The 21,769-nt window shown below is 39.7% G+C and overlaps 2 protein-coding genes and 1 long non-coding RNA gene across 4 annotated transcripts; 1 reads left to right on the top strand and 2 right to left on the bottom strand.

Moving 5' to 3' along the window:
- LOC127532624 (hyaluronan and proteoglycan link protein 1-like) lies at window positions 1–2,386 on the top strand. The gene is made up of 3 exons (XM_051944603.1): window positions 1–910; window positions 1,631–1,966; window positions 2,116–2,386. The coding sequence occupies exons 1-3, from the start codon at window positions 850–852 to the stop codon at window positions 2,214–2,216; spliced, it is 498 nt and encodes a 165-aa protein (XP_051800563.1). The 5' UTR covers window positions 1–849; the 3' UTR covers window positions 2,217–2,386.
- Window positions 2,387–9,176: 6,790 nt separating this feature from the next.
- LOC127532637 (uncharacterized) lies at window positions 9,177–10,992 on the bottom strand. The gene is made up of 2 exons (XR_007940164.1): window positions 10,744–10,992; window positions 9,177–10,642 (listed from the first exon to the last, which is right to left on the bottom strand). It is a non-coding gene; the product is annotated as an uncharacterized LOC127532637 (long non-coding RNA).
- A 2,859-nt stretch (window positions 10,993–13,851) lies between these two features.
- Window positions 13,852–21,495, bottom strand: LOC110972427 (uncharacterized). 2 transcript variants are annotated; one of them, XM_051944586.1, is made up of 10 exons: window positions 20,705–21,495; window positions 19,613–19,721; window positions 16,338–16,421; window positions 15,315–15,375; window positions 15,185–15,235; window positions 15,060–15,104; window positions 14,910–14,974; window positions 14,706–14,802; window positions 14,407–14,490; window positions 13,852–14,235 (listed from the first exon to the last, which is right to left on the bottom strand). In XM_051944586.1, exons 1-10 carry the CDS (start codon window positions 20,787–20,789, stop codon window positions 14,071–14,073), a joined length of 846 nt encoding a protein of 281 aa, XP_051800546.1. In that variant the 5' UTR covers window positions 20,790–21,495; the 3' UTR covers window positions 13,852–14,070. The 2 variants fall into 2 exon arrangements, with proteins under 2 accessions (XP_051800546.1, XP_051800547.1); XM_051944587.1 differs by lacking the exon at window positions 16,338–16,421.
- Window positions 21,496–21,769: the final 274 nt, after the last annotated feature.

The following is a 21,769-nucleotide window of genomic DNA, read 5'->3' on the forward strand; positions in this document are numbered from 1 at the left end:
CCTGAACTTTAGTTCCTCAAAGCTGCCTGAACACCTCCTCTTTCTGCAGCCTGAACTGTCTGAGTTTAGAGGTGAACCAGGGTTTGTCATTTCAGGACTCATCCTGGTGCATGATGGGACACAGCTGGAGGAAAGTCTCTGTTCTGACCCACCAGTAGCAGATAGGACACACATGATGGAAGTTCTATCATCCACATCAGAGAGGAAGTGAACAGACGGTCCCACAGAGACTGTCCATGAACCAGGAGAACCAACAGAAACGTATCAGACCTTCATAGTTCATCATGATTCTTTGTTCACACACTGAGCTGCTGCAGAGGTCATGAACAGTCTGACTGCTAAACAGGAAGCTTCAGACCTCAGGAAGGTTTCATGTTTCAGCAGCTACAAACTCCACCTTCAGGCAGAAACACAGAAACTATTTCTCTGAACAGTTTCAGAGATGATCAGACATGAACTGGAGTTTACTGCTTCAACTTTTATGTTGGATATTTCTACCAAACTAAGAACTGAAGAAAAGAAGAAGAAGACGTTAAAACATGGTCATTCTGCTGTTTGCTCTGTTTCCAGCTGTCTGAATTCTTCACATGATAACTGGAAACAGACCAGAAGCTCCATCACTGGGGTGGAGTTTAACAAGTTCCAGCATTGTTTACTTTAATGAGTCTCAGCACCACTCCTTTTTTCTCCTGTTTTTTTGAGCTTCTCTGATTCTTTTCTAAAACGATATTCAGTGAACGACACCAACTTGTGTTTACTGGTTTGAGGTTTGCTGGTTAAACTTTGAGGTTTTTGTTGGATATTTGCACCAAACTACCAGTGAGATCAGAGGAAGAAGAAGACGGTAAAATGTCTGCTGGAACATCTGAGTTCTTCTGTCTGATCTGTTTCCTGGTCTGTTCCTGTACAGGTGAGTTATAATGTTCATTTATTATAAAATCCGTTAATTCTCCCTCTGATGGAGCTGGACTGGCTCTTATTTTGTAGGAATCAATAACTGCATGTATTCATGTTTGTTTTCAGGATGTAATAACTTCTAGTGACTCAGAGTTTTCTATGATTCAAACTGAGGCAGGGAGACATGATGTTTATTTTAGTGAGGACACAGTTGATAAAATAAAGTGGACTCTGTCTATTCAGATGAAGCTCTGGAGGGTGTGGAGCTACGATGTGTTCCAACACTACTTTATGCTGACAGAGGGGGTTGGAATTAATCTAGACAAGCTGGGACTCCTGTAGGATTTGGTAGCTCCAACTTTCAAGACTTCATCAACCTCCACTGCTGCAGAACGGCTTTAAGTTTTAACCCATTACTGTACCTGATAAAGGCCTTTTTGCATAAGTCTGAGATGTTTTTAACCTGTGGCAGTTCAGTCCTTATCTTTTACCATTTCAAGCTCTTCATTGGACTTCAACTAGTTGAATTTCAATTCAAAAAAATAAAAATTGGGGCATTCTAAAACTTTTGACCGATGGTGTTTGTGAAAAAAACTGATTTCTCTTCATCAACCTGATGAATCCACTGATGAGTAAAACAACAGAAGCAGCAGCTCAGAGTTCATGGAGGAGTTTAGTGGTTAAACTCTTCTCATCTGGATGAACTTTAACTTCTCTGTTCTTTCTTCTTCAGCTCAGACAGCTTATCTCGGACAGAATGTCACTCTACCATGTAAATTTACCAGCAACAAACACAACAACGTCACATTGGTTCAGTGGCGCAGAATTGATCTGGGACCAGACAGCTTCATTCTTCTGTACAAAGACGGACGCTTTCATCCAGACAAGCAGCTTCCGTCTTATAAGGACCGGGTGTATCTGCAGGACATGGAGACGAGGGACTTTTCTCTGATTCTGATGAACGTGACGATGGAGGACAGAGGACGATACGAGTGTGATTTTATAGAGGAAGGACGGCATGAAACCAGCAGAACCACCTCCACCACCACCCTGGAAGTTGTTGAACCAGGTGAGTTTGTGTTGAGAGTTCAGTTTGTGTCTCTGATGAAGCTGCTTGGTCTCACATCAGATGTTTGTGGTTTATAAAGATGTTGCTGATGAGACTTTGGAGAAAACTGATGTTCAAACACCTGATATCTCTGATATTTCTGTCTGCAGGAGACAAAGATGGAGGGAACACGGCTGGAGTCATTGGAGGACATCTTGGAGTAGTGTGTTTGATACTTCTTCATATTCTGGTTTCTGCTGTGTTCTTCTAATCTATAGACGACACATGAGGCAGAATCCAAACCTTTTTTTTTAATAGAACAGACCTTTAAAATACACATACAAATGACACAAACAAGGAACAGCAGGAAGATAAAACTTGTAAACGCCATCCCCTGTGTTTCATAATTTAAAAGAACAACAACAACAAACAAACAAATAACAATAAGCAACCTTTCAAACCCCACTCCTCACACAAGTTAGGCAAACATAATCACAAACAAACTATATATATTTATGTGTCTTACTTATTGGGAGTTTCACATTCCAAAATCATCATTTTCTCTATATTCTGACATTATTTTATCTTTAAACATTTTTTTGAATTTGTAGACACTTGAGCAGCTTTTAAGTTCATTTCTCAAAGAGTTCCAAACTTCAGCTCCATAAATGGACACACACATTCTTTTCTGTACTGTCCTCCAAGACGCAGTCTGAAAATTGTATTTTCTTCTGTGATATCCATCCTGAGAAACAAAATTAAATACATTTTGGATGGAAGCAGGCAACATTTTTTGTTTTGCTTTCCACATCGCAAGTAAAAATTTTAAGTCAACTAAATCTTTAAATTGAAGTTGTCTCGAGGCAATGAACAAACTGTTAGTGTGCTCTCTGTAGCTCTTTTTATTGATTATCCGAATTGCTCTTTTTTGCAGACAAACCAGGGGCTCAATAGTAACATTGCATGTATTTCCAAAAACCTCAGCACAATAACTGAAGTATGGAAGAATCATTGAGCTGTACAGCATTTGCAGAGAGTTACAATCAAAAATGTCTTTGACTTTGTTTAAAATACTGATACTCTGGCTAATTTTCTTTTTTATGCCGTCTACGTGAGCTTTCCAATTGAGTTTTTCATCTAAAATAACACCGAAGAATTTTGTTTCATTAACTCTTTTTACAACAGCATCATCAATAATAATTTTTCCAGAGTCATTTTTACATAAATTTCCAAAAATCATATAATTTGTTTTCTCCCAGTTTAACACTAGCTTATTTTCATAAAGCCATTTGCTTACTGTTGACATTTCTTTTTCTAAAGAAATGTCAACCTCCCAGTTCCTCCTGATGAAGCAGCAGCTAAACTGATGTTATGCAACAAAGACATGAAAGTTTTTGTGAACAGCATCAGAACAAACCAGAGCTTGTGTAACTTTGATGGAAGCAGCAGCAGCAGAACAAAGAGAGTCCAGGTGTGGACCAACCATGTGGTCTCTCCTTTAACTGAAACCTTATGGTGGTGGAGGGTTTGTGAGCTCAGAGGATGCTGGGAGCTCTGCTGTCTGGAGTTCAGCTCCTGCTAGGGTTTCTATTGGCAGACTGGTCCAGAAACATCAAGTCCTCCCAACATCTCCATCATCCAGATTGATCCTGTGGATTGTTGCTGCTGCTGCTGGTCTTCATCAACTTTTCTGTTGCTTTGTCTGGAAATAAATGTGTTCCAAAGCTCTGCATGTTAGAACCTGATGAAATGTTGTGGATGTAAAGTGTTCTGTCAGATGAGATCAGAAGCAGATAGAAAAGTTCTGATTGTCCAGAATGAAGCAGAACTGATGAACAACTTTAGACTGAACTGGTTTGAATGTTTTATCTGCTAGCAGCTCTGATGATTTATTTTATTTACTGCTGGATGGTCTCTCTGATCTTCGTCTTATTTTAAGGTTTTATTTGCTGATCTGTGTTTTGTTCTGTTAATCTGCAGAATAATCTTGTACTCAGTTTCTTCATAGAAATGATGTAAGCAGAAGTTGATCAGATTCTTCATAAAGATTTTGTTCAAAGTGTTTTAATGGTTTATCTGTTAGCAGCTCTGACGATGTTCTGAACTGTTTTACAGAGTAAAGGTGTAGATAATAATACAAATGTGTGTTTTTTATACTACTCAGTGGTCTGTCAGTTTAATCTTCATCCCATGTGATGTTTAGTTGTTAATCTGCAGATAAATGTAGTAAAATAACATTGTTTGTTACTGAACTGCATTGAAGGTTGAACAGAATAAACAGAACTTCTACTGATAGAATGAACTGAGTTACTTCACAGAAATGATTGTTTATATTAATGAACTTTACTGCTGCTTTTTCACTTCTGCTTTGATGCTAAACTGTTTAATTCTCTTAGTTCTTGTCGTCTGAACAATGACAATAAAGTTGAATCTAATTAATGGTCTGTGGTTCATTATTATTTCTATATCTGTAAATCTACACACACATTTCTGAAAACACACTGACTCTGCTACAAACCCTTTCAGCTGTAAACACCAGATAGTAATTAGAGTTATAGTCATTTATTAGCATCTAACATAGTCATTTATTACTATTTTAAAGGTATTAAATTTTTGTTTTTGAATATCTGGGATATGTCAGCGATTAATTACAACACTGATTCCGATGAATTTTTTATGCAGTGTCACAAAAACATTATTTAGTTTCTTGAAGAAAAAATGTAATAAAAAAAAAAAGAAATTGCTCTAAAATCTCTGTTAACATCATTTTCTACTTCCACTGAGTCCCAGTCAGTTCTGATTATAACCATCAAATGTTAATTTTCAGGATTTTCTCCCTTTGAACCACAAAAACCACAGCAGTTACAGCAGAGAGTTTAATAAAACAAAACCAACTAAAAGCAGCTGGAAGTCATGGTGAAGAGAAACAGCAGCTCTGGTTGTGCTAAAACTGATGACCAACATGTTTAACTGAGGTGCTGCCACCTGCTGGCTGCTCAGCTGTTTTCCTCTGCTGCCTTTTAAAGGGGAACTTCAGTTGTTTTCAACCTGGCAGCCGCGTTGCCAGACAGATTTCACTGGGGCACGTGCCCCAGTATTGATCTGCAGTGCCCCAGTAAAAATTTCACCAATAAAAAAAATAAAAATCACTTCAGAGTTTTAAGTCTACACAGCATAGACTACAGCGCACATACTACTTAGTGTGGTAATTCATTGCTACTGTATTGACTCCACTCAAACAATGTGCACATGGCTAATTAATATGGTAATTTATTCACGTGTAGCGACTTCAGCTGATCAACTGAAGTCGAGAGAGAGAGAGAGAGAGAGAGAGAGAGAGAGAGAGAGAGAGAGAGGGGGGCGATGAGAATCACTGCGTGAGGTAGGTAACGTTAGCCGACAACTTGTTAAATCTGTTTTTTTGATTTTGATTTGACTCGAACTGTAACTCCTAGATGGATATCAGAAAGTTATTCGCCGGCAGCAGGGATAGAGCAGCAAGGAATGAGAGGTGAAGTCCTCGCTAGCTAGGCAACCAGGCGTGAACTAACCGTGACGTCACCCGTTGGTTTCAACGCCGAGAAAATGAAGCCCGGATTTTGCTCCTTCCTGGTCGCCGTTTTGGATTTTTTAGAGCCAGTGACGTAAAAAGCGTCATCAAACAGACTGGACCGGAGAGCAACTAAAGGCAGGATTGGCTGAGGACTCTCTTATCCCGCCCACGTTTTACCGCAGAGGCTTCTGTTGCTGTCTATCAAGTATAGCCACGCCCGCTGGCTCCGCCAACTTTAACGATTTATTTAAAATTCAGTATTGATTTATTTTAAGATCGGCCACATGATCTCTCATTTTGACCATGAAAACTAACTGGAAAAAAATCCTGAGCTGTAGAACATCAGTCTATCACATTTTATTTTTTCCAAAAATGAATTGGGGTCTATGGAGAAAAAGCTTTTTGGAGCCAACCCTAGCGGACGGCGGGATATTGCAAGTTTTTGACACTTCCGGGTTGGCTTCAATTCTGGAGCCAGATGCTACGTCCATCTTTATATACAGTCTATGTAGGCAACATAAGTCTGTCTTAAGTTAATGCTAAGTTAGCTAACGTTATTCACAACGCCTCTCACCCCCTCCACCACACTGAAGGAGCTTTGAGCAGCTCCTTCAGTAGCAGACTAACTAACTAACTAACTAACTAACTAACTACTGCCGCCACCATCAAGGAGGGAGCTCTACCACAGGTCATTCATACCTGCTGCTGTCAGACTGTTTAACAGCAGCAGCTCAAGGTCTTTTCCTGTATATATATCACCTGTAAATAATACTGGAAATTTTCAGATTTTTGTTGATTTGTGTGAACTCTGCGTGCCCCCCTTTCCCCCTAATTTGGGTTTCTTTTCCTCTTTACTCTTCTAAGCATAACTCTTCTAAGCATATTTTTCTTCTTTATTACTTATCTTATCCTTGTATCAGGGCAAACCATATTAATTTGCTGTACAAGCTTCGGGGGAATTTCCAGAGAGTTTCAGCATGAAACATAATGTTGGTTCTGGTCTGCTGGTTCTGCATCAATGATGGTTTTCAGTAAGCTTGTGTTAGTTGACAGATACACCCTATGGATGGTGCAGTGGTTCTCAAATGGTCTATCTTCAGGAAGAAAAACATTTTTCCCTTATCAAGTCATGAGCCAAATGTTTAAACCATTCAAGTTTATTTCACAGAAAAATAGCACAGACTTGTCTGGTTAATCGGTTTGTCTTTGACAAAAAGAATCTTGTTTTGTCACCAGAAAAATGGCTTCAGCTAAAGCATCTGGTTTTGTTGCCAGAAAAAATAGTAAAATTTCTGTATTTTCCATGAGAAACATTCCTATTTGCATTTATCAGTAATGGTTTAGAAGTCCAGAGTAAAGTGCACAAGTAGGCCAAATGCATTAGAGCAGTACATTTCAGAGGGTTAATCAAAGATCTAGACAACAACATAGTCTGAGATTATTGAATGGTTTAAAGAACTATTAGGTTTTTTATGTGAATAAGTGATGAATATGTTTTTTTTCTCGCACACTTTGCGCTCTCTCATGAATGCTTTGTGCCCCAGGTGCCCCACTACAGTATTAGGTCTGGTGACGCCCCTGCAACCTGGGGTCTGTTTTCATGTCATTTCATACATGTGAGTGATGGAGAAATGGATTTTCGACATAGCTCCAGTATTTAGCCAGGCAGGCAGCTTAGCAGCTCAGCTAGCAGCTCAGCTAGCGAAAAATATGGGGCAACTTGCCCCCCCGCATCAAAGTCCGCCCTAACGTGCTTTTTTTCCCCACACTGACCGGCTCAGATAGTCTCAATGAGTGTCCCACAACATACTAGAGATGAGAAGTGAACGAAAACCTCCACATTACTTGGCGATAGCTCTTTGTTGTGGTCTGAATCCAAATCTCAGGATGCTAGAAAGCAAATCTCGTTCCGGGCACATCTGATCTGGTGCATCCCTTCAGTGGGGCGCTCTGCCTGTGTCTGGCTTCCTGGCTGCGTATGGCTTCCTGGCTGCCCATGCCCCCAACCCTTGGGGCTGGGGCGGGCAGGTTGGGCGTGGGTGGCAGGTGGGACCTCTTGCTCAGGGCTGCCTGGGTTGGTTTTGGCGTGCTGGGGGTGTCAGTAGCCACTCCCTCTTGTCCTAGGGGTCCGTGTGGTACACGGTGGCCCCGGTGGCTGTCTGGAGGGGCCGCCCCGTGGCTCCTGCTGCCCGGGGGGTAGGGGCTCCCTGTCAGCTTGGCCCTGCATTGCCGTGATAGCTGTTCTGGGCTTTAGGGTCCTTCACACTTACATGTTTGATCAGGGCTCACCAGGTCCTGTCGAGCTCCAGTGTTGAGCATTGATGGGACCCACCAGAATGTGCTGAGACTCTCTTCTAAACTCATTCTCTCTTTCCCCAGTATCTTCTTCTGGCCTATTCTATTCTATACTGTCAAGACATCCACAATCATGGTGCTCAATACTGTTTGTTTATTGATTGATTGATTTTTTCTTTGTTTTGTTGCTTGTTTTGTTGCTTTTTTTAATTGACGGGCAATTAGTAGCCGTGGATTACACAGCACCTGACACTCTTCAGATGTAATAGCACCGCTTGTTAGATCCTGTCCCTGTTCGTCCTGTTTCGTCCTGTGCAGCCTTTGTTTCCCCTTCACATTACTGAGGTGTAGCACTGTCCTCCCTGGCTCATAAGGGAATTCTAATTAAGAATATCAGCTTAGCTTTCAGGGAGGGCTAATGATGGTCACACACACACACACACACACACACACACACACACACACACACACACACACACACACACACACACACACACACACACACACACACACACACACACACTAAATATTAAAATATTTGGCTGCAAGACTAAAATATGCATTAATCTCATAAAGTGTTGACACCCCCTCTGTGGAGTTAAACAATGAGAATAAATGCAGACAAAAAAAGAAAAAAAGACTTTCATGGATGAACAGAAGCTGACAGACCAGCAGTGTTTGATCTGCTTCTCCTCTCATTTTTTCCTCCATTCTTAGTTTGGCTTCTTCTTTTCCTTCGACTTAAATCAACCAAAGTGGATTATTTGGGTTGGATATTTCACCTGCATAGAAAACATATTGAAGAAAACCCAGAGTGGATTTCCTTGTTCTTGACTTCATCTGTTGTAATAAATGGAAAGTGATGATTTTTGAGAAGTTTTCATGTTTTTGTACTTTGTTATGATGAGGGTTTATCTTGTGTTGTAATTTAGTGCCTTGGTGTGACGGTTTACCCTCAGATGTAGAAGTGGATCAAAAGTGACCCAGTGAGGTCGTTTTCTGGAAATATCTTTGTAATGAAGAAGTTTTTATCATTTCATATTCCAGCTATTCCTTAGAAAACATGACTTGGATATGATTCCATTAAAATGTTCAAAATTACCTTTTAAAGTTTTAAAGAAACTGTAATATTTGTATTTCAAACCCAAGCTCTTTATGACTGATCTAAGAAACAATCAACTGGTCCAAAGTCTGGTTGTGATCATTTTACAGCTCATCTGGTTTTATAAAATCTCTGGACTGATCCTGTAGAGAAACTCCTGGTCTGTTTGTTGTGAACCAGTTCTACAGGTTGTAGTCAGACATGAAGCAGCAGGATCAGAATCTGGAGAAACAACCTTTATGATCACTTCTGCAGAGAAGAAACCAACCAGGACTCCATCAGACTGCTGAACTTCCAACATTTTAATGCATTTTATGCTGCAGAAAATCAGCAAAAATCAACAACATGAAATCCACTCACAGCTACACATTAAAACACTTTGAACAAGATCTTTATGAAGAATCTGATCAACTTCTGCTCACATCATTTTTGTGAAGTCACTGAGTACAAGATTATTCTGCAGATTAACAGAACAAAACACAGATCAGCAAATAAAACCTTCAAATAAGAGGAAGATCTCAGAAAGAAACTCACAAACCATCCAGCAGTGAATAAAATCAATCATTTGTGTGAATTAACTCAGTACTTTCTATAATTCTACAGCTTCATTTCAAAAGGCAACGTTCATCTGAGAGTGAATCCAGAACGATCAGACTTCTTCAAGTGAAACAGTAGAGAGCATCATCAGAGCTGCTAGCAGATAAAACATTAAAACCAGTTCAGTCTAAAGTTGTTCATCAGTTCTGCTTCATTCTGGACAATCAGAACTTTTCTATCTGCTTCTGATCTCATCTGGCAGAACACATTACGTCCTGAATATTTCGTGGTGTAAGCCCCTGGTATTAAAGTTTCCCTGTGTATATCTTGTAAGTCATATTTAGAGCCAGTGAGCCGACCAACAAGAGTACGAGCAACGCAACGTCGATCCGTCGAGTTGGGTATCTGTAAATAGTACGGTAGAGGTAAGACAGCACCATATCATCAATGCGGAAGCGAATGAGACTAACCAGTGTGGATGAACACCATCAACAGACCAACAGCATCCAGCCATGGGATCAGGGACACGTGGAGGAAGAACACAAGGAGAAAGAGTGAATGCATCCAGAGAGGTCCAGCAGCAGTCTGTAGCAGCAGAACTAAGGGACGTCCAATAGAAAGACTCCAGCTGACCCCCCCAGGGTCACCCAGTCAGCCTTAACTATAAGATCTGTCAAAGAGGAAGGTTTTAAGCCTGGTCTTAAAAATAGAGAAGCTGTTCCTGATTTTTACAATATTTCTCAGGTGAAAAAAGGAAGTCCTACAGATTAGTTTTATGTGTGAGTTAAAGGACATGTCCTGGTCAAAAATAACTCCAAGATTCCTCACAGTAGTACTGGAGGCCAATGTGATGCCATCCAGAGGAACTATATGCTTTGAAAGTGTATGTCTAAGATGTTTGGAGCCAAATACAATGACTTCAGTCTGGTCTGAATTCAGCAGTAGGAAATTACAGCTCATCCAGGCCTTTATGTCTGATCGATCGATAGATATTGACTGTAATTCTATCTCAGTCCTACTGTGAAAATTCTTGCATCTTGAAAACAAACACAAATACATCTCATTACTCACAATATCACACTGTTGGTAAATACATTGTTTCCTACTACAGAAAATAAGAGCCTCTCCTGGTCCATCAGAGGGAGAATTAAAGCCCTCTGTGTTGTCCAGTTCAAGGAAACGTTGAGAAATTCTGTTGGAGACTCAGCAGCTCAGAGAACAAAAAGGAGAAAAGACAGAGTTTCTAAAATCTGTCCTTACAAAACAACATCCTGAATATTAGATCTGAACGTAAGAACATGTTCAACTTACCTACTGAGAATTAACTGAGCCCGACAATGAATCACAGAGAAGACGTTTTATCGTCTTCTTCTTCTACTGATCCAACACTTAGACTGATGAAAATATCCAACAAAAACAAGTTTAACCAGGAAACACAAGTAAATGTTATTGACTGAAAATTCTTTTTCAAATGAAGCCGTGAGATGCAGCAGAGTAAAGAAACAAAAAGAAAATGGCCTGAAATTCAACAACGCTGACACATTCACAGCAGGGTTGTCATTCATCGCCATAGAAACAAGCGACCAGCTCCATGGAAACAAGGACAAAGAAAGACCAGCAGCAGCAGATTCAGTTACTAAAAACATCAAGGATGAAGGATATTTATTGTCATTATTCACAAAACTTTGTTGGCACTTTAAAAACAACAACAACATGGCTTTATAAAAACAAGCATAAAAAAACATTTACAGAAAAGTGTAAAGAGTGTAATGAGGTGTAACGTCTGCTTTAAAGTGTCTGTTGAGAGTGAACTGCTGAGTTTGAGATGGTTACTGCACATGAACGTTATCATGGTCCAGCAGTGAGCAGGGGGTAGGGGGTGGGGTAAGAGTTCCAGCTCTGGGTTGTTTGTGGCCAAGAGAGAGGAAGAGAGGAGGTGGAATGGAGGCAACAGCTCTGGAGAAATGTACGAGAAATTGTGTGGCCACACCAGCTTCAGCTTCCTCAGGAAGAACATCCTCTGCTGGGCTTTTTTCACCAGGTTGGAGGTGTTTAGTGTCCATGTCAGATCCTTGGTAATGGGAGTCCACCCTCTCTACCTCTTCTGCTCTGATATGGAGCGGGGGACTGTATGAGTCTACTGGACCTCCTGAAGTGTCAAAACTGTGATTAATCAGAGGAACATTTGTTTCACTCTGGGTGACACTGCTAGATATAGGGAGCTTCAAAAACAGCTAAAAAAGGAGCTAAAACTTGCCAAATGTAGATATAAGGACAAGGTTGAGAGCATGCTAAGGACAGGCAGCTCTCTGCCTGCATGGGAGGGGGTCAGATCCATGATGGGGATGCAATCCAAGAAGAACCATGTCTCCCTTAATGGAAGGTCTGATCTGGTGCTCTCAAAGGAACTGAACAACTTTTACAACCGTTTGAACAACTGTGATTTTAGTGAGGAATTGTCAGTTTTTAAAAATGCTGGCCCCTCACAGAATAATGTTGTTGACAGGAGCAGGGTGTGTAAAATTTTCCGTGGAATCAAGGAAAGGAAAAGCCCTGGCCCGGATGGCATTGGAGGGCGTGTTCTTAAGAACTGTGCTGATCAGCTGGCAGATATATTTCCTTTCATTTTTTCAATGTCCTTCCAACTTCATAAGGTCCCATCAATTTGGAAGAATTCCACTATTGTTCCAGTTCCCAAGTCTGCATCCCCCAAATCACTGAATGATTTTAGACCTGTGGCATTAACTTCTATTGTTATGAAGTAATTTGAAAAAATTGTCAAGGAGACGCTTATGACCTGTGTTCAAGAGAACCTGCATTGGTTGTACAATGAATTACTGCAAATTCACACAAGCTGAAACACAAAATAACCATGAAGAAATGTAAAAACGCACAAAATGAAGACAATGATACAGGGAATGACCACAAGGAGACAATAATCAATAAACGATGAGGCAGAAAACAATCACAAAGATGAACAAAGAAACAACGACACAAAAGAAACACAAAGAGATGCAAAGCATTCAGAAAGTCCTACAATCACACCAACACAAGCACAATGAAGAGAGACCTTACAGCTGTGACCACCGTGAGAAAACACCACAACTGAAGCTTCATATGGGGAGACGACCTGGGTCTATATGCAGTCACTGCAGTCTGTAGCTTGGTGGGGAGTGGAGGAATCCATCAGGCTGATATTGTACGAGATGTGATTGTGAACAGGTGATGTGAGTGTCGGTGCATGTAAAGACTCTGTAATTGTCATTTATCTGATAACCAGTTTGTCATTGTCACAGTGTTTTCTTAATGCAAATGAAACATATTTGAATTGAGCTTAGACTCAGACAGGTGAAGTGACTCTGCAAATTACGGTCAAAGCAGAATATTTGCAGTAAATCCTCACAAACAGTGACAAGGTTGGTGCTCTTTTCATCTTTTAATCTTTAATCAGTGATACTGTGGATGGCTGAAATGTTCCATACAATATTCCTGTTTAAAATGGCTTTTAATGCCTAGCAGCATGGTGACATTTTATTATTTTTAAATGTAGATTTTAATGCTGTTTTGTTGCTGTTTATTTCATTGTTTTATTGTATATTTTACTGTTGTCTCTGTTTTAAGTAACTGTATTGTTTTAAGTTATTCTCTTGTTTTCCAAGAGAGTCTGGCTGCAGACCTCCCGCCTGAGAACGCTGTGCTGCAGGCTCCCACCTCCAGCGTCAGGTCGCTCAGGACAGGAAGTGCATGGCAGGAACTTCAAAATAAGATCGTGTTGACAATTTCGAAGGAAGCGTTTTTGATTTATATGTTATGACTCAACAGTGTAACGCGAAAAGCATGTTTATTAAATGTAGGATGCATGTTGATGTAGCCTATTCTGTATACATAGCATTTAGCATGGTTAGACATGAGCCTACATCTGCACTACAACTCCATCAATACAGCTTGTGCCTCTTTCATACAGAAAAACAACGCTTGTTGATTGGATGCCTGCCATTTATAATTAATTTATAATTGAATAGTTTTATTGCAAAGAGTTGAACTAAATGTGCTTATGCATCTGTTTACATTGTGAACCTAACGCTCTTTTGAAGTGTAGTTAAATCAAATCATCAACATAATGAATAAAGCTTTTTTCATAGCCTCAACATCTCATGTATATAATGTATAACCTGCTAATATATATTATACACAATAGATTATTTAGTCTACTATCACATTAAATGATTCCAGCTGTGTCTTGTATATCATATTTTACACCTGAAGATAGAAGACATAGAACCAATCAGATTTTATTACATTTAAAAACGTCAGCATAGTTCTAGTTAAAACTGTATTGATTTTCTTAAAACTCACTGACCTATCTGTGTTGTTCATGATATAAGGAACATAAATTATTATGTGTGCATGATCTAAGAATAACAAATATGAAAAGACATTTTTATTGTTTTTTTCCGCCTTTAATTGTACAGATTATTGAATTATTCCTCAGTTTTGCATTCAGCATACATCAAAAAATTCCGTCAGTCTGCAAGTTCTTTGCAGAAGATCCATAAGTCCTCCACTTTACAGAAAGTGAATTTAAATGGCTCCAAGATTTCTTCCTTCTCCTGGTCATCACTCATGGAGCCTTCATCCTCAGACCAAAGTCTCTGGTACTGCTGCACAGCCTCTGCCACTTCCTCTTCTGCCATTGTGAGGGCACAGGGCAACTCCAGCTTGTCTGCAAACAAGTGCTGGTTTTCTAAAAACCCAAGCTGCTGCTTGTCTACATTCTGAGATTACCCTGGCCTCGTCTTTGTCCTACGGAAAAGACAGACAGAAAACGATTAGTCTTCCTACAGCAAAGCTGCTGTACAAACAGTGCCATAAGTTATTAATGTACAAATGACAGCACAGAAAGTAGCAAAAGGACACTTCCAAAGCAGCTTTTTGTCAGAATAACTTCAGTGTAAAACAGGTAAGCATGCAAACCACTTCCATTGTCATCTCAACATCTTTTACAACGATCACTTGCTGAGGCTGTGCAGCAGGTTGTTGTTGTTGTTGTTCTTCGGTCTGAAATGGAGGAGAGAAAAAAACACGACTCCTTTTTTCTATATATTCAAATAAAAACAAACCCAGCTTTGTTTATCCCTGTGTCCTTAGCTTTAAGCTTTGTCTGACCTTGACCGAGTATAACATGCGCTATTGTGGGAACTCATCAAAAAGCCCTTCTGTCCCTCTGTGTAATTTAAAGGGGGGATCTACACTAAAGCTAACTAAAATCTGACCTCAGTGATGTCATCCATCTTCCTCTTCTTCAGGTGGAACACTGGTTGCAGGAGGGCCTTTGAATTGTCTGTCCAGTGGGCAAACATTTTGCCATGGCTCACATAAAAAGAGATAAAAAGTGGTTCATAGGTATAACAAAGAAGGTGGTAAATAAGAAGGTGTTCATATTTCCAAGACAATCAATCAAATGTCTGTGCTCTCACCTTCCAAGGTCAGAATTCTCCATCAGCATGACACACCAGCACTTTGGTAAAGATGGCACGTCCATCTGAAAAGAAATGATTAGCACTGAAAGCCAGAGTAAATGCTAGCAGATTTTTTACAGTTTACTTTGAATATGCAGATCAGCTTACCACAGTGAAATCAGAAGGGGCATCTAGTACGGTGTATAGGGCATACTATGAAGAAAAACCCACATTTTTACGTTAATATCTTTTAAGCACACATATAAATAGCCAATGACCAATAATGTTTCCACCATCAACATGAAGATCCCACAGTCATTCCCTAGCAGCTGCCTCAGAAAACCCTTTGATGACAGAGAACAAAGTCAGTCACTGATTTTATACAGCTGTTTAATGTAGATTCCAAATGCTGCATGCTGTTACCTGTATGTCCAAACCAGTCGTCTCTTTCCACGCTCCAGGATGTACGGACTGGGAAAGGTTTCTAAAAGTGAAAAGACAAGACAGTTAACAACGTGGTTTCTCAAAATCATATAGTAATCATACAGGCACAGCACACACATATCAGGAACAAACCTTTCCATTACTTACACACATGCAGTAGGCTTTTTATGGTTATCATATGAAACTGCATATTTTGGGGTACTGCAAAATTGCAGCTATATTTAGATTGCACCATAAAAGACTATTACACAGATCAGAACATGATCTGGTGAAAAAACAATGCAGAGCTGGTCAGTATATCAATAGTCCTGAATGACACTGTGGAGTTTTTGATACTGTAATGATGGGGTTTTATTTGTCCGTACTGCTCAGCCCTACAACAAACATTTTCAGAACAGCATCGGAACATGAACACGATGAGAACCAAAATGAAACCAAAGTTTTTGTTGGTGACCTCAGCAGATCTCTCATTTCCTGATCACCAGATCCAAACTGTGCATGTGCACATTTGGAATCCAGAAAGAGTATCTATACCTATTGTGGTTAATGACATTTCAATTCATCACAGTGGGAGAGGTTAACACAACACAGAAACACAGCAGCACAACACTAATGAAACACACACATTTTAACAATTTTCTGTTTAGAATGAGCCTTGTGACAGTAAAAAAGCAAGCGTGATAAAAAACAAGAGTGGCAACAGTGATTGATGAGGTACAATGGGTGTTTTGGAACCAGAAAATCCAATCAAACTCTCCCTGGCTTCTTAAACAAAAACCCTGAACCACAGCCTCACACGGCTGCCTCCACCATAACAATGTGAGTGTGTGAGTAGAACAGTAACAATAGTGCTTACAGACAACAGGAAATGTCTGCTTTTCCACACAGAGATAACAATGGAGTCCCTAATGTGAAGGTCTCTCTAATAACAAAGAAAAGATGAAAAGATACAAAAAACAAACCTAAAGTACATTCTTCATTAAATCCAGTAGTTCTACTTACAGGTAAACTTGAGAGCGGGTTGCATGCTGTTGGCTGTCACCATGTCGGTACAACGTACAAATCAGCCACAAAAATGCACTTCCCCTGCAGAAGATATCACAAATGTGATTTTACGCCTGTAAACATCATGTAAAAGACACAGAGTTATTCTGAGATCAGACCTTATACCTTTGATTGAACATTTTTTAATGAGCTCAAAACATGCATTTCCTATCTGCAAAAAAAAACAAAAAAACAAACTGACCACAGTGGGCAGCTCGGCTTATTTTTTTGGAAAAAATGTAATATCTCGGCTAAAAATCATCCCCTGGTAGTGACTGAGTGCTCATTTCAACCGCAATATACTTGGGAATACATCTAAAAAGATATCTTTAAATTATATTAAAAAGTTAAGGCTGCAGGGAGATTTTTCTAGACACAAGTGTAGGGTTCCACCGATGGAATTTGGTGATTAAACGTAAATTTGAAAGGCGAGACATGATATTGCCTTCAAATGTTTTATTAACTAATTCTATGCAGAGTAAATGAGTACTTTACAAAAAACGTAACAGTGAAACATGAAGTCTAAACTGGAAAAATCTACCAAATTTCAAGAATTTTGAATGAAATCTGCCCTAAATTGATGCCTTAAATGACCATTTTCAACATTTGAAGGCAGTTGTTACACTTAGAGACATCTAGAAGTCTTTTTATACTGCAAAGTTTGTGTATATTAGAAGTACTACTTACAGTTTGGATACATACGTGTTAACATCCATCGCCCACACAGGGGAACTGAGACCTTCTTCAGCAAAATCTGATCTGTGAGAGTTGCCATAAGCCAGATTTTCTGACACTTGTATTTTTCAACACCTGACATCCTATTCTTTCAGAAAATATATACTTTCCCATATCTGGCTTATGGCAAGTGAAAATATTCTGGGTGGTGCATGAAAATAGTCTCAGAAAAAAAAGTGAAAATTTACTACATTTTTTCAAACTTTGCAGAAATCTTCTAAATTTAAGCAAGTAAGAAAATTTGGAGCAGGTAAACCTGAATATTGTTAAAATCTCAGGTAAAAATGATTAATTTCTCAAAAAGAAATAGAGTTAAAAGCTCAAATATTAATTTTTTTACGCCTGTGGAATGTGTCATTTCCTGAGATTCAAACTGGCCTAACTTTTTAAAGAATAGACCGTTTGACTTGATTTTTTTTTTTTTTTGTTGAACTGGATTTTTATTCTACTATAAGAAAAACAAAAATAAAAGCAATTTGGAGGGGGTCAAATTTTCTAGATTTCCAGGTCCCAGCCCACTGTGCAGACTTTAAGTTGGCAGCCTCAATGACATACATATTTCACATATGAGATCCATTAACTGTTAACTCACAGTTGATTCCATCTCCAGAGTCAAGCCAAGGTCCTGAAGTCACCACATGTCGGGCAACTCTTCCCTGTTTTTAAAATTAGCTCTGTCTGTCCCTCAGTATCCAGCACATACACACGTGGACAAAATTGTTGGTACCCCTCAGTTAAAGAAGGAAAAACCCACAATTCTCACTGAAATCACTTGAAACTCACAAAAGTAACAATAAATAAAAATTTATTGAAAATTAAATAGTCAAAAACAGCCATTACTTTTGAATTGTTGATTAACATAATTATTTAAAAAAACAAACTAATGAAACAGGCCTGGACAAAAATGATGGTACCTCTATAAAAGATTGAAAACTATTTGACCAGAGTGACATGATTAACTCAGGTGTGTCATTTAATTGACATCACAGGTGTTTCCAAACTCATAATCAGTCAGTCTGCCTATTTAAAGGGAGACAAGTAGTCACCCTGCTGTTTGGTGAAAAGGTGTGTACCACACTGAACATGGACAACAGAAAGCGAAGGAGAGAATTGTCCCAGGACATCCGAAAAAAAATGATAGACAAACATCTTAAAGGTAAAGGCTATAAGACCATCTCTAAACAGCTTGAAGTTCCTGTGACAACAGTGGCTCATATTATTCAGAAGTTCAAGACCCACGGGACAGTAGCCAACCTCCCTGGACGTGGCCGCAAGAGGAAAATTGATGACAAATTGAAGAGACGGATCGTTGGAATTGTATCCAAAGAGCCCAGAGCAACCTCCAAAGAAATTAAAGGTGAACTCCAAGGCCAAGGTACATCAGTGTCAGATCGCACCATTCGTCGTTGTTTGAGCCAAAGTGGACTTCATGGGAGACGACCAAGGAGGACACCACTGCTGAAAAAAACTCATAAAAAAGCCAGACTGGAATTTGCAAAAATGCATGTTGACAAGCCACAAAGCTTCTGGGAGAATGTCCTTTGGACAGATGAGACCAAACTGGAGCTTTTTGGTAAGGCACATCAACTCTATGTTCATAGACTCAAAAACCAAGCATACGAAGAAAAGAACACTGTCCCTACGGTGAAACATGGAGGAGGCTCAGTAATGTTTTGGGACTGCTTTGCTGCATCTGGCACAGGGTGTCTTGAAAGTGTGCAAGGTACGATGAAATCTGAAGACTATCAAGGCATTCTGGAGAGAAATGTGCTGCCTAGTGTCAGAAAGCTTGGTCTCAGTCGCAGGTCATGGGTCTTCCAACAGGACAACCATCCAAAACACACAGCCAAAAACACCCAAGAATGGCTGAGAGAAAAGCGTTGGACTATTCTAAAGTGGCCTTCTATGAGCCCAGATCTGAATCCCATTGAACATATGTGGAAGGAGCTGAAACATGCCATTTGGAGAAGACACCCATCAAACCTGAGACAACTGGAGCTGTTTGCTCATGAGGAGTGGGCCAAAATACCTGTTGACAGCTGCAGAACGCTCATTGACAAATACAGAAATCGTTTAATTGCAGTGATTGCCTCAAAAGGTTGTGCAACAAAATATTAAGTTATGGGTACCATCATTTTGTCCAGCCCTATTTCATTAGTTTGTTTTTTTAAATAATTATGTTAATCAACAATTCAAAAGTGATGGCTGATTTTGATTATTTAATTTTCAATAAATTTTTATTTATTGTTACTTTTGTGAGTTTCAAGTGATTTCAGTGAGAATTGTGGGTTTTTCCTTCTTTAACTGAGGGGTACCAACAATTTTGTCCACGTGTGTAGTCGAGCTAATTATTGTAAAGTAAAATAAAAATAGCACAATTACAAACATAATATGTAGCCCAGGAATTTAATGGGCAGCAGTGTTTCAAGATTAAAATCAAAAAACTTTCTCTAAAATGTTATACATTTATATTTTGCTTTAAAAGTATATATACATACCGACTGCTGTTGGGAGGGATGTGGGGGTGTATTGTCCACGATGCCCGGCGTGGCTCTATGTTCACACATTTTGTGATATCTTGACAGTGTGGTCCACATGAGTCAGCATCTAGTCAGGAAAATTCAAGTTTAAAAAAGCCAAAATGATTTCATGATGATATGAAAACCTGTGTGCTCCCTTTGTGTCTATCAGTGTGAAGCCTTGTTGTGGTAGAGGGGCTCCAACTGGGGAGGGCTGATGTTGATTCTGTGCTGATGGAAGGAATCCTGAGGCTTCAGAAAAAAAACATGGTGTTTAGTAAAGCCATATATTATAATTCACATTACAAATACAAAATACATAGAAATCTTGACTTCATATTACCAAATACTGCTTGTCCAACTTCATCAAGAGCAATATCGTGCAGAGAATGTGAATCACGTCCTCATGAGCTGCTTTTTCAAAAGTGCTTCATTTGTGTTGTGGTTTCGATGATGCATCAGGTTTCTCATCATAAACGTGTGTAGACGGTGCCATGTTATTGAGGAAGTAGCTGTTTTTCTTTACACTTTAAAACAGCTGCTCGGCCACCTGGCTGTTCAGAGAAGCACGAAGTTCTGGGACAAGGTTGATCTTCCTGGACACATCCTTTGGATCTTTAGTGTTAGCCTCATGGATTTTATCATATAAGACATAATGGTCCGACGAACCAGTGCAGGGATGCCCATCCTTATCAGGATTTTTCCACTTTTCAGTCAACCATGGAAGAGGAATGCTAAGTTTTCCCTGCTGAGCTGCTGTGATATTGTCTTGGTTTTGATGCAGCCAGTCTCGCTTCATGTGGCTCGAAAGGCAGTGTAGTTGGGACACGGAGGTTACCATGAGTTGCCAAGCCACGAGGAAAATGGTACACCGAAACATTTGGCAGATGTTTCCAGGACAGAAGAAGATCAGCAAAATCTCTTGGAGATTCTGCCCTCAGGTTAAACTTTATACTATATACAACATCACTGACCAGCCCCCCCATAAAGAGAAGTTGAAAAGCTATATAGTAAATGCAAATAACAAATCTCAAATTATTTTAAAAAAAAGAGGACATGTGTGACCTTTACCTGAGGCTCCCCAGATTTTCTGGAATATTTTGTCATATCCATGTCTGGTCTTCATCTCGTCTCTTAGTCTGGTGATAAGGTCCATGCGTGATCCCTTTGAATCCAAACTGCAGGCCTTGCACAGCTTGCGCACAGTTGAAACCTTTTGAAGTACCGTAAATCCTCTAATAATGACCTGTGTTCCATTAAAAACCCGTCTCCTTTAATGACCGGGTGCGTCTTTGAAGAAAGCTCATAAAAGCCGCCTCCCAATATAAGCTTTTTTTTGTCTTTTCTTTTTTTCTGTGAAGCGCTACGGCGCTGTACTGACAGCGTGCGTGCCCCGCCCCTCTGTGTTCTTTCAAGACAACAGAAAAAGCATGGCTACCGGTACACCAAAAAGACGAAAGTTTGACGTAAAGTTTAAAGACGAGGCTTTGCGTTATACAGCGGAGTATTCAGGAGAGAAAGCTGCAAAGCACTTTAAGGTTGATGCAAAACAAATCCGATATTGGAAAAGACAAAAGGATGAGCTGATGGACGCTGACAATAAACGTGCACGTCTCACCGGAGGAGGGAGAAAAAAAGTGAGCGAGGAAATGGATGCACAACTGGTGGAGTGGGTGCACGACATGAGAAGCAAGCACAACCGTGTGTCACGAAAAATGATCCAAAATAAAGCCAAGGAAATATATCCCACCATGACCGACGCTGACAACCAGCCATTTGTCACCAGCAAGGGCTGGCTAGAAAAGTTTCTGCAGCGCAATGGCATGTCACTCTTTTTGAGAATTTTAAGATATAAGCCTCTCTCTTATACATGCCTCCTTTCATTAAAAGCCTGGTGCCAGCTACAGTTGAGACAAATAAAAGCCCCAGCTACTATAAGAGGATTTACGGTACAGAAAATAAGAAATCAAGTAAAACATTAATATAAAATGCAACATAAATATGGTAACAAACAATAACTGTACCTTTTGCTTCATAAGCTCTCTGAAACCATACTCAGCTCCGCTCCAGTGGAGGACTTTGAGGAGGAAACGTTTTCAAATTCTGTGTTCAACACAGTGTTAGATTTTCATGTAT

Source organism: Acanthochromis polyacanthus, chromosome 24 (assembly GCF_021347895.1).
Source record: "Acanthochromis polyacanthus isolate Apoly-LR-REF ecotype Palm Island chromosome 24, KAUST_Apoly_ChrSc, whole genome shotgun sequence".
NCBI classification, from domain to species: Eukaryota; Metazoa; Chordata; class Actinopteri; family Pomacentridae; genus Acanthochromis; species Acanthochromis polyacanthus.

Coding starts and splice junctions, on each gene's coding strand:
- LOC110972427 (XM_051944586.1), bottom strand. CDS start 20,789: ATGGACCTTATCACCAGACTAAGAGACGAGATGAAGACCAGACATGGA. Junction 14,975..15,059: donor CCCCTTCTGATTTCACTGTG/GTAAGCTGATCT, acceptor ATTTCTTTTCAG/ATGGACGTGCCATCTTTACC. Junction 14,491..14,705: donor AGATGGATGACATCACTGAG/GTCAGATTTTAG, acceptor CCTCCATTTCAG/ACCGAAGAACAACAACAACA.
- LOC127532624 (XM_051944603.1), top strand. CDS start 850: ATGTCTGCTGGAACATCTGAGTTCTTCTGTCTGATCTGTTTCCTGGTC. Junction 911..1,630: donor CCTGGTCTGTTCCTGTACAG/GTGAGTTATAAT, acceptor TTTCTTCTTCAG/CTCAGACAGCTTATCTCGGA. Junction 1,967..2,115: donor CCTGGAAGTTGTTGAACCAG/GTGAGTTTGTGT, acceptor TTCTGTCTGCAG/GAGACAAAGATGGAGGGAAC.